Below are 12,704 nucleotides of genomic sequence, written 5' to 3' on the forward strand. Positions count from 1 at the left end.
GTTGATTTCAGTGTTTTGGATTATTTGATATCTTATTTATTGCTGTATAGATCACACAATCTTGTTGAGGGTTCCATGAGTACATGAGATTTTTTTTCATTGTTTATGTTCTGCCTTAGATGTTGTGGTGGATCAGCTGCCTCATCATGTCCTCTCAGCAGGGAACCACTGGGTGTTGTTCAGCTGTAGGAAGATGTAGGTCGGATAGTTCTGCCCCGTGTTCATTGTATAGATGGGTGCATGTAGATGTATTGACATGTCAGCAATTACTTAAAGATCTTGAATTAATGGCATGTTAATTATTCTGTTTGTTTGGATGCCTGCCCTGTTTCCCCCCTATACTAATCTGGGCAGGTTGTATGCGTCAGTAAGTGAGGCTGAGAAGGCAAAATGCCATTCACTAGAGAGAGAGAGGGAGGGAGAACAGTTTTTTTTGTCATTAGTTTAATTTAGTTGTATTGGAATTCCCAGGTTTCCTCTTTGCTCTTTGTCCAAGTCCACTTTTTTGTGAATAGACACCACTTTTTCGGAGCTACTGCTTATCGACCTGCTTCTTCAACATCCCTTTTTAAAGACTTCCAGTGCCAAGCAATCTCATTTGCCCTTTATATTGAGTGGTGGCACTACATTGGCATGAGGGTCTCCATTTATTTCAGATATCTCAACTGTGTGCATCCACCACAGAGTTATGAGCTCAGTGTTTGCTTGTGTTTGTGTGATTGATTGGTTAACACTGTTTGGAAGCCTGCCATGTGCACAAACCTGCTGCTACACTCAAAGTAATTACAGTTTGAATCACAGCTTCGCATGACTCTGTTTGCTCTCCCTCTGTCTTCGACAGGAAACGTCTTTGTGGTGAGCCTGGCCTTCGCCGACTTGGTGGTCGCGTTCTACCCCTACCCTCTGGTGTTGTACGCCATCTTCCATGACGGCTGGTCACTGGGTGACACCCAGTGCAAGGTGACTTTTTGGGTTCTCTTTGTTGGAAGTAGTTACAGTTTTCCCTCAATTGTTCACACACATCTGAAAGCATAGCTCCTATGCTCAGAACTCGACACACGAATCCAAAAGCACACGTATAAAAGGCAAAACGCAACAAATCAAATGCAAAATGAAACTCTGCATTCAAAGCAATGTCTTTTCAAAATAGACAAAAAGAACAAACAATACAACATTGTTCCGTAGACAGATACAGAAAAAAAAAAAAATAAATAAACAAAAAACACAGCAACTCCTCAACATCACTCAATGTTCTTACTTTAAATACTGTGTTTGCTGGAATATACACTCCTTGCCAATCTCATGTTTATGCTAACAGTGTGCTGTATTGATATGCATTAATTCAATACTATAATGAGAGTAGATTGCTTACCTGCTCCAGTTTGGTTGTCCTCTCTGCCCAGCGTCCCCCAGAGCACCTCTAGGTGATGTTAAGAACTCACATAGGACTGTTTGATAACCTGGCTGTCTGGGACTTCACAACATGTACAAAGCAGCAATAGTGGTTATTTCAGCCATGATGGATGAAACATTGGGCCTCATTCACCAATCGTTATTAAGAAGATAATTATAAGTTATTAAGAAAATATTGGTTATTGCGTTCTTCAATTCTACAGTTGCATAATACTGAAGGATTTAAATTACAATCATTATTTTCATTATATAACAACGCATTATTGTGTTTGAATAAAAGACAACACTACACTAACACATTCATTCCTGTATATTACTAAACAGTTCTGTGGGTTTGCGCCTCGAACAAGGAGCTGGAGACGAATAGCTCTCATATTGTATCTTAATTATAAATACCAGCAACAGAGGGCTCTATTCCCATAATGACTTATTTTATTAGGAGATGGAGGATCTGCCCTGGCCCCCTGGTTGATGACCAACCATCAGACTCACCCGGAGGTGTCGTTCAATCAGCGGTATGCGCGGTCTCGCTCCAGAGTGCACAATCAGCATCTTGAAAACACGCTGGATGTGTTTGGAGAGGGCAGGTGGTGCTCTGCTATTATCATAGCGTATTTTGAGTATATAGAGTCATTTTGATAAGGATGGAGACATAAATCCCAGCTCAATGTTTCTCACATCAGTGAAGGACACAGAGATAAGACACCTGGTCAACTTATGCGTTGCCAAAACCTCCACTGACGCTGACGACTTAGACATGAGATTAATCAAGGAGATATTAGATGGAATCATTTCACCCCTGACCTACATTTTCAATCTGTCATTTCAAACTGGGACGTTTCCTAATAAAATGAAAGTTGCCAAGGTTGTGCCACTGTTTAAGAACGGTGACACACATGAGTTTACAAATTACAGACCAATATCTATACTGCCACAATTGTCAAAAATCCTAGAGAAGCTATTCAACAATAGGCTCGATAACTTCATCAACAAACATAAACTGTTATATGACAGCCAATACGGCTTCAGAAGGAACCAGTCGACTGCTCAAGCTTTAGCAGAGTCTGTGGAAATCATCACTGATTAAAATCAGTGAAAATACTCAAACTATATGATTTAATAAACTATCGCACAGCACAAATGATGTACAAAGCTTATAACAGAACTCTCCCTCAGAACCTACAAAATCTCTTCATACACAGAGAGAGACAAAATCTTAGAGGGGACATGATTTTCAGGCAAAGAAAGGTACGAACTACGTTAAAATCCTTTTCCTTATCGGTCACAGGGGTTAGACAATGGAATGTGTTAGAAGAAGAAGTAAAAAAAAACAGCAACACTAAGTGGCTTTAAGAAGAAGTATGTATATTCAACCGTTGACCGGTATAGATTATTGCATGAAAGTTGATAAGGGTCTGAGACACGAATCAGCAGACATGGTGTTGTGATGGGATGGGAGCAGAACAAATGAACATTCTGTACCCAAACAATAAGTTGGACCGAAGAAACTGTATGGTGTGATGTCAGTTGTACGTGGTAGGAAATATCAACAATGTGTAGATAAATGAAGTATGAATACCAAGCGCAACTGTTACTCCTACAATTCACGATGGAGTTACTGAGCTGGTCACTGAATGCTATCGACAGAGTGTTCTCAACACGGCGTGCGGGTTCTGGTGAACCTGCGTGTCCGGATGGGACCTTTATGTCCGGCTACATCATGGATGGTTGGGGAAAGTGGAGAGTCATCTGCCTTGCCACTCTGGATGTGGAAGACGTCGAGGACGTGTACTTGTTCGCGTTCATGACAACTGGAATAATCGCCTTGGGATGTGGAATCTTCATGCTACATCGGAAATTGAGAAAGATCGCCACGGAGATGACCAGTGTGAGGGCGGACAACGCCACCACTCGGTCTACTGTGGTCGGGATGGGCTCTGATATCTCGGCAGTTCGTGACTCCACGGCACTGGTGCGAGTTGAAGTGGCCACTAACCCGGGAAGAAATAGTGACCAATCGGTCAACCATGGTCGGGATGCGCTCTGACCTCTCCGCACTTCGTGAATTCCCGTCACGGAAGCGAGCTGAAGTTGCCAATAACCGGGAGGAAGTGGCTAAGTCAAGGGCAGCGAAAGCTGCAGAGTACAGTGAGGATTCATAAAAAAAAAGAAAAAGGGGGGGGCTCCCACACCATCTCTCACCATCTCAACAACTAGTACCTACACTGGACATTATTTTTTTTATCTTGATTTTTACTTTTTTCATTCTTTATTTTTCTTCATTATTTACTTCTCCTACACTGGACTATATTTTTTATCTTTATTTTTTTATTTTTTATTTTTATTTTTATTTTTATTTTTTTATTTTTTTTATTCTATTATTTTTTACTTCTCTTTTCCCTCGGACTTGTCTACATGTTGAGACTGTTGCTCTATTGTGATGAATAAATATGGACAAGTGTGCAAACACACACGTAATCTGTATGCACTGGACTTCAGCTCTCTGTACCATCTACTGCTGTAACATGTGTCAAATGTCACTAGGAAAAGGAAAAGTTATGTCAAATGAAAAATGCAATAAAAAGAAAAGATTATGATGATGATTTTATCCTGTGTGTAATGGGGGCGGGACTAGATAAGCCTTGGCTTCTCCCGCTTTCCCTTTCGGCCATGTGTATTTTACTATGTGAAAATGATGTGTGATGATGATTTAACTGACATGCCCGAAATAAACAAATAAACTAAACTAAACTAAACTAAACAATTCATTGGTCGCTTGTAAATAAAGGCTTTTAAATTTGGACTTTTACAGTGTGATAAATTATAGCTTACGATTAATCTCAAGAAAGAAATGCATTACTTCAAGAAACAGGTTTTACTGCGTCTAATTTTTAAGATTCATATTCATTTCATGACTCAGACTTTCCACCTCGGCATCTCTCTTCATCATCTCTACATCAAACCCTTGGCGGGCCCTGGCCTTTTGCTGGGCAGCGGGGGCCAAATGGCCAGGCTGGCCACAGTACAGGCTGGATTCAGCATAGTGTTCGGGAGTCCTCACCCGGGGTTCAGGAGCTGCTACCTTGCTGGAGAGGGTGCTGGAGTTGGCAGATCCGGGACAGGAGGCTGGACATCTAGCTGGTTCATGGCAGCGGTTAGCTGCTGCATGTGGGTGACCAGCGTGGTGAAGAGCTGAGCCTGAGCTGCCATTTATGGTCCATTTCTGGCCAGATTGTACTGACACAGGTCTGTGTGTTGGTCCAAAAGCAGTTTGGCAATTGGAGCCCGGAAAAACACAGGAAGAAAAAACGTTCAGAGTCCGTTGGACAAACAGGAAACTGGACTGCAACGATCACAGAGGAGTCAAGTCGGAGAAAGTATCTGAAGCTGGAAAGTCCACCGGAGAAGCCGTTGAGTAACGTCAGGCAGTCGTGTCGGCCAGCAAAACCAGGAACACACAGGCACGAATAGAAGGCTGAGGCTTTTACCGGGGCAGAGACAAGGAGGGATGGTCAGGACGAAGTAGGGTCAAAGCTGGAAGATCAATCCCTATGAGTGCTGGAAGGTCAGGCATGGATGCAAGGACAATCTGGCAACGAGTGAGTGGGTAGGGGCAGCTTTTAAACTGTGTTGATTAGATGAGCTGTGAGAACAGGTGGGATGAGTTGGGCTGATGAGGTGGGAGTGGCTGACTGAGCAGAGGGAAGTGAGTGGAAAATTACTGGGGTGAGGACGAGAGCAGACAACCTCTCATCATGTGACCTGCTTGATACTGACTTGTTAACTATTGAGGGTTGCAATATGTGGGTTGCTCTTCACATGTTGTTGTGTTCACTGCTGAAATGTTGAATTACCACCTACGACTCTGTTGTAGAATTGACTGTTGACTTCTGTAGTGTGTGGCTCATGTTAAATATGTTTATTTTGCATTAATGTATCTGCTTTGGGGTCATTAATATTTTTTAATAATGTACCGGTTTGTAAAATTAGCAGCAGTAGTGCTGTGAAAATCCCTTTTATAACCAAGCAAAACTGGTGTTGAAACTGAAATATTTCTAAATTGGAACCTTGTGAATCAGAATCAAATCAATTCAGGAAATCAGTAGTACCCATAATTGATCTCTCTCTCTCTCTCTCTCTCTCTCTCTCTCTCAGGTGAGTGGCTTCCTGATGGGATTGAGCGTCATCGGCTCCATCTTCAACATAACGGGCATTGCCATTAACCGCTATTGTTACATCTGCCACAGCTTCAGCTACGACAAGCTGTACAGCTACCGCAACACGCTGCTGCTGGTTGCACTCATCTGGCTGCTGACGGTCATAGCCATCGTGCCCAACTTTTTTGTCGGCTCGCTGCAGTATGACCCACGCGTCTACTCATGCACATTTGCACAGACAGTCAGCAGGTCCTACACCATCACAGTGGTGGTTATCCATTTCTTTGTGCCAATTGCTGTGGTCACCTTCTGCTACCTGCGTATCTGGATCCTGGTCATCCAAGTGAGACGGAAGGTAAAATCAGAGGTCCGCCCTCGCATCAAGTCCAACGACCTGAGGAACTTCATCACCATGTTTGTGGTGTTTGTGTTGTTCGCTATTTGTTGGGCACCACTCAACTTCATTGGGCTCGCTGTTGCCATCAACCCTGACGCAGTGGCGCCTCACATCCCAGAGTGGCTCTTTGTGGTCAGCTACTTCATGGCTTACTTCAACAGTTGCCTTAATGCCATCATCTATGGCCTGCTGAACCAGAACTTCCGCAGGGAGTACAAGCGAATCGTCATGTCCGTGTGGATGCCACACCTCTTCTTCCAGGAGACGTCCCGGGGCGGTACTGAGGGCATGAAGAGTAAACCCTCGCCAGGACTAAATAACAACGAGCAAGTGAAAGGAGAAACTCTGTGACACCGTTTCCCTCCTCTTTCATCTCCTCGTCCCTCCTCTTCTGTGTTTACTTGTGCAGTGCCATTGTTCAGACTTGAAACGCAGGGATTTAAATGAAAAACTACATAAAAAAGAGGCCTATTGACTACAATAGCTGTGTTATCTTTTAAGAGTGCCATTTGCAAAAGGGTCATCAATTTCAGTTTGTACTGATTGCTATTTTTTAAATTGTGGATGGGCTTGAATTCAGTTGAAAAAATAATATTGAAATTGATTGATTTGAAATAGATTTCATGCATTGATAAACATTGCTCATCTTACTGTAGTTAACAGTCAGTCATCACACATGATGGCAGTTTCTGCTAACAAAGTGAAAAGAATAATGGAAACAATACACAAGATAGACAAAATATGCTGCAGAAAAAGAAATCATTACAAATGTAAATGAAAAATTGAAATTGTCCCATGCAGATTTTCACCCTTTAAAGCATAAAAGTCAGTCAATTCATCTGACATTTTAGTTCAGAGTACATCATTTTGACAATTACTGGCACAGGAAGTCTGAAAGGATTTGTATGGATCCCAAATGACAAATCCTAAGGAATCTTGACACTTCCTTTACTACCAATAATGCTTTAAAGCTGAAACAGCATTTCCAGAGTATCTATCTGCCGTATGGTGACGTATTTCCAAGTGAAACAGGATAGACACATGACACATAACTTTGGGAGGAATTTGAATTGATCATCAAAAAATCTGTTAATGACCTTCTTTAGCTCTGTGTCGCTAAAACAATAATAATACATTTTATTTATAAAGCGCTTTTCATGGTACTCAAAGTCAATTTATAGTTAAAAGACAGTTCAAGTTTTACTCCGCAAGATTTGAGATACATTGCTTCTAGTGGCCTCTTTGTGATCCTCGTTTTCTCTTGTTCGCGGTCACTTCGCTTCTTGATTTCTTGCTCTTCTTCACTCCATTCGTTTTTTGGTTCTTTTTCTTCGGACTGGAAGTTGAATGGTCTTCTTTCTCTGGCTGTTAATCTTCCATTGTGAGTCAGTAGTAAGGAAACATACCTGGCCTTGCCGGTCAAACACTGTAGAACAGAGGGAGCCTGACTCAGCAGTTGGAAGTTACTGATTTCCGATTACAAAGAAACGCAACATACGCTTCCGTGAGTAGCTCCACCTGGGCAGACCAACCGCTGTTGACTGACGTAAAAAGCCTCACTAACTTTGAATTTTGAGTGGGAATGTCGCCACAGACACAGAGATCCTATTTATGGGCAAAGCAGCAAGTACAAGCACTTTCATTAGTGGGTCACATGATCAATCACCATTGTTTTAACTATCTCTGACAGATAGTAACTTAAAAGACAATTAAATAGATGAAGGTGTAACAGAGTACAACTTTAAAATAGAAACAAAGAGACAAGCAATAGACAAAAAGGCAGCATTACTCATGCATTAAGGCCTAAGTAAGTAGTGTTTTAAATATGGATAGATTGGTGCAGTCTCTGAGTTCCAGAGGGAGTGGGCAGCGATGGAGGAGGCTCTGTCACCCCAGATTCGGTGCTTGGTCCTGATGGGAGGGGAGAGGAGGTAAGCATCATAGGACAGAGGCTACAGGAACAAGTGTGGTGGTGTAGCAGGTTGGAGGGGGCCTGGTTGTGGAGGGCTTTGTGACTGAGGAGGAGGAGGAGTTTAAAGTGGAGGCATTGTGGGACAGGGAACCAGTGGAGGTTCTGGAGGATAAGGGTTATGTGGTCACGGGAGCGAGAGGCAGAGTTCTGAATGTACTGGAGTTTATTAAGGAGTTTGGTTGCTGTTGTCCACTTCTAGTCTGAAGGTGATGAAAGGGTGAATCAGTGTTTCTAGGGAAAGAAAGTGATGGACAGAAACAGACAATATTCTTCAGGTGGAAAAGGAAATTTGGTGATTTGATTAAGGTGGTGTTCAATGGAGAGGTTAATGTCAAGCATGACTCAGATTTTGTGGAATGCATGGGTAAAGACACAGAATGGAATTATTGATGGTGAGGCTGAAGTTGTGGGTGACGGATGTGGGACCAATGATGATCATGTTGGTTAAGTTTGAGGAAATTTGTTTGCATCCAAGATTTGATGTAAATGTAAGTTGGTTAGGGTAGACTGAGTTACAGTGGTGATGGCTTTGGTGGAGATGTATAGCTGGACGTCATCGGCAGAGCAGTGAAAACGGAGACCATGAGGTTACCAAAGGGGAGTATATAGTGGATAAATGGGAGAAGACCAAGCACTAAACCATGGGGGACGCCTTTGGACAGAGGAGTTGCAGAGGAAGTGCAGGTGTTTTTGTTGATGAAATAATGTCTGTTGGTGAGATAGGACCTGAACCAGGAGAGGGCAAAACAGATTTCTATTGAAATCAATACATATTTTCACTTATATTATAATATTTTTTTTACTACGCACGATTTACATCCAATGCCAATGTTTAGTACCAATGCAAGAAGCAGTGTGGCTTTGTATAGCAAGAGTAATGGTGTGATTGGCTGATTTGGTGGATAGGATAGGCGGGTAGCAGTTCAAACTTTGTTGCCAGCATTGTTAAAAAATAAATAATATAAACAAACATTCTCTTCTAATTCTGAAAAGTGCTATCACCGAGCATAATCTTTGGTGTTGCAGAATTCAACAGAAACATTGTTCTGGGAGTAGTGTTGGGACACTCTTTTTCAGGACAAAGATATTTAGTTGCACTACGTTGAGACTAAGAATAGTAAAATAGTCTTTATTACCTCATATAACCCAAGTATCTCCAGGAACTAAGGAACCCGAGAAGATAAATCAGAATTTGGCAAATTAGCCTCATGGCAGCTTTTGGTGTGGAAAAACAGATACAGTTGGTATGTTCCTCTCTCCAACAATACTCCAAAGACATGACCATCTGCTGAGTATCTTCTGTTTTATGGTATAATCCTGAGTTGTAGCAGCCTGAGGCATGTGTTTGACTTAACAGCCATGATGATAGTTCCTGGTTTGTTAAAAGATACTACTTCTAAAGGAAGGCCCTTATTAGTATCAGTAGCTAGACTTTATTGAGTCCATATGAAGGGTTCCTGGAAACTGTTCTTTTCTCCAGCACTTTTATAAAATGATTTCAAATTAACATTAAAGCCTTTAAGGGCCTCTTTTATCGCTACAATAGTTTGATTTTCCTCTCCAATGTTTGCATTGTTGATTTTTGTCACAATTTTTGTTACAATGTTTAATGAATTCCATGCTTCCACGCAAGAAAACCAAAATTGATGAGCCCTAAACAAGTATTGCAACTTATTATGTATCATGTTTTGTACACCTCAGGGTGCCTGCCTCCTTGACTTTTTGGGCAATATGTATTTGAAAGTGAAGGCACGGAAAGATGAGTGATTTAAGTGTTTTACATCATGATGCTTGTCTGAAAGTCCACACAGTGGCTTCTTCATCTTTCTGGATTTCTGTACTGCATTAGTATTGATTCTACTGTGTGTTTTGGTGCACCAAATGTTTTTAAGGGTATACTGTACAGTACTTATTGTATCTTTAATTTCTACTAGAAAAGAAATATTAGATTATTTGCTCTCTTTTTTTTTATGATGACCATGGGTAAATGCACTATAGCACGGCAACTCCCTAAAAGATGTCTTTCACTTAGTAACTGTATGATGCCTCAAATTTCAAATAGGCATTTCCATGGTTTGTCAATGGTGCCTGATTTATTGTTCATCAAAATGAAGATTTTACCAAAAAACCTACATGTTGACAGAAGGTTATGGTGGGGTTACAGATGTATCATTGTTAAGCTATTTTACCAGTGTCACTCATCAGCTCATAGGGTGGTGTCAAGATGTGTTCACACCGAACAGGAAGCCAATTTCAGACGCTCATCATACATTTAAAGACTTAACTGGATACACACACACACACACACACACACACACCGTCCACATCAAAACATCCCAGCTGAGCAGTCATCATGTATAATTATGAACGGTAGTCAATGGTGAGTAGCACATATTTTTTTATCCTCTTTGAATTGTACCATGAATTACACATAAGCTGTTTTTCATTTTAAAAGGAGAAAGTCTCAGTTTTTCGTAGTTTGTTGTAGTATTTCTGAGTTTAGTATGAAACCACTCAGTGAACTACAGTGAACACACGATGTATGTCACCAACACACTAGCTAGCTAAATTACTAGCTAGGTCGGAGATAACAAATGTAACGATATCTTACCTGATGTGTTTGATCCAGCAACAAGCTATAACTTTTGTTAGTGTGACCAATGTTACTTTTGGGTGTAAAGTCTATAATTATGTATTTTGACAGTATTATGCTTATCCAACAAAATGTGACATTTTTGAGTTGCAAAATTATCTTTTAAATTGCTCATATGTGCAATTCATGGTACAATTCATCAGGATCAAAAAATGATTTGTCTGTTGCTGTTTGCCGTTTGAAGATAGGAAGGGGCGGGACTTAGCCTCTATATAATGGCAAGATTTAACATGTAATGAAGCAATAACACATTGACGAAACTACATGGTTTTTTGCCACCTGTCTTACAGTTAGCATATGTACATATCGGCATATGTACATATCGGTTTATTTGTGCCAATAATGACAGACAACAAAATATATCTGAATTCAGTGTGAACACACCTTTAATCATCAGACAAATGCAGTTCAGAATGAAATTCTGATTTGTCTGTCAAATTAAGTCATCAAACAAAAACCCTGACGGTATATAAAAGCACAATTATCAATGAAGCCCAGGTGACAGTGTACTTATGCAGTTTACAGGTTTAAGTCTTAGTAAAGTTTCAATCTTAGTAATGATGAGAATCACCAATTTCTCTATGCATTTCATAGCATCACTACAAGAGAACATGACAGCAAAAGAAGCTTACTTGTGAATAATGCTACTAATGTTTTTTATCCAGTTGATCTTAGTAAAAACCAAGGAAACAGATGATGCAGGCCGATCTGCAGACCTGGCATGCTGTATTCCATCTTGGTAAAGAATGTGCATGACTTTTGATTGATCTATTATGTGGAAATTGTCTTTTATTACTTCTGCTTTTGCCTTTGGTTGGATGATTCTGGCTTGGGGTGTAATGATTACTGTGAAAAATTGCTGCTGAAAAGATTATGATGATGATAAATTGTAAGAACTGGCATAATATTAAATATCTCTGCTGTAAATTTAATGATTAAAGGAAAAATAAATACATTGTTTTGTTTTTAAAGGAGGACTGAGCAAAATTTTCTTGAAGACACTTCTTCACTACCTTTTGACTATACTGACATCTACAAACATCATCACCTTAAAATGGTCAACAATAACTGCAGGTATTTCTTTGAAACAAGATTGTATTGGAGAAAGAGCATAGATTCTAGTTTTCATTTGTTTATGTGACTGTTTCATTCATGTATATGCATCTCTCCCTTTCACCGTCATGCTCTCTCCCTCTCAAAGTAATTATAAGAACGGTTACGGCATTATTAAGCCCCCTGACAGCAAATGTGACAACGCCACTCTGGGAATTTCACCCAGAGAATACCAACTTTAACTCACAAGTTCTTACATTTACATTTACATTTTGGTCATTTAGCAGACGCTTTTGTCCAAAGCGACTTACAATAAGTACATTTGTCAAAAGAAGGAAACAAAGAAACCACGACGTATCATTGCCGATAAAGTAAGAGCTAAAAATAGAACAAGTGTTAGGTCCTCATCTGAGTAAAGTAGTACTTCAAGAGCAACAGTGCTACGATCTGAGTGCTATAAGGTATTTTTTTTTTTTGCGGGGGGGGGGGGGGGGGGGGGTGTCGAGGGAGGGTGTTAGTGGGTCATGCTATGTAGAGTCGAGGTGAAGTCTGAACAGGTGAGTCTTGAGCCTTTTTCGGAAGATGGCAAATGACTCAGCTGTCCTGACATTGGTCGGGAGTTCGTTCCACCACTGAGGCGCCAGAACAGAGAAGAGTCTGGACTTTGCTGAGCGACATTTGTTTGATTTCAGCGATGGTGGTACCAGCCGGCCAGCTGAAGTAGAGGAGCGGAGTGCTCGCTTCGGGGCATGAGGTTTGACCAGTGTTTGAAGGTAGGCAGGTGCCGTTCCATTGATGGCCCTGAAGGCCAGTGTCATCGTCTTAAATTGGATGCGTGCTGCAACAGGGAGCCAGTGGAGGTCACGGAGGAGGGGGGTCACGTGGGAGAATTTGGGTAGATTGAAGATAAGGCGTGCTGCAGCGTTCTGGATACGCTGCAATGGTTTAATCGCAGAGGCCGGGAGTCCGGCCAGGAGAGAGTTGCCGTAGTCAAGGCGGGAGATGACCAGTGCTTGGACCAGGCGTTGCGTTGCATCCTTTGTGAGGAAGGTCCGAATC

General features: G+C 41.3%; 1 protein-coding gene across 1 annotated transcript in view; it reads left to right on the plus strand.

The window, feature by feature from the left end:
* LOC311019930 (melatonin receptor type 1B-B-like) overlaps positions 1–6,318 on the plus strand; it is a gene marked incomplete at its 3' end in the record, with an annotated part of 50,346 nt that extends 44,028 nt beyond the window's left edge. The window contains exons 2-3 of the mRNA XM_084019595.1: positions 842–960; positions 5,569–6,318. Coding sequence (XP_083875721.1) covers positions 842–960; positions 5,569–6,318 — 869 coding nt within the window. The remainder of the gene's footprint in view (positions 1–841; positions 961–5,568) is intronic.
* Positions 6,319–12,704: the final 6,386 nt, after the last annotated feature.

Source organism: Eutrigla gurnardus (assembly GCF_963514095.1).
Source record: "Eutrigla gurnardus genome assembly, chromosome: 10".
NCBI classification, from domain to species: Eukaryota; Metazoa; Chordata; class Actinopteri; order Perciformes; family Triglidae; genus Eutrigla; species Eutrigla gurnardus.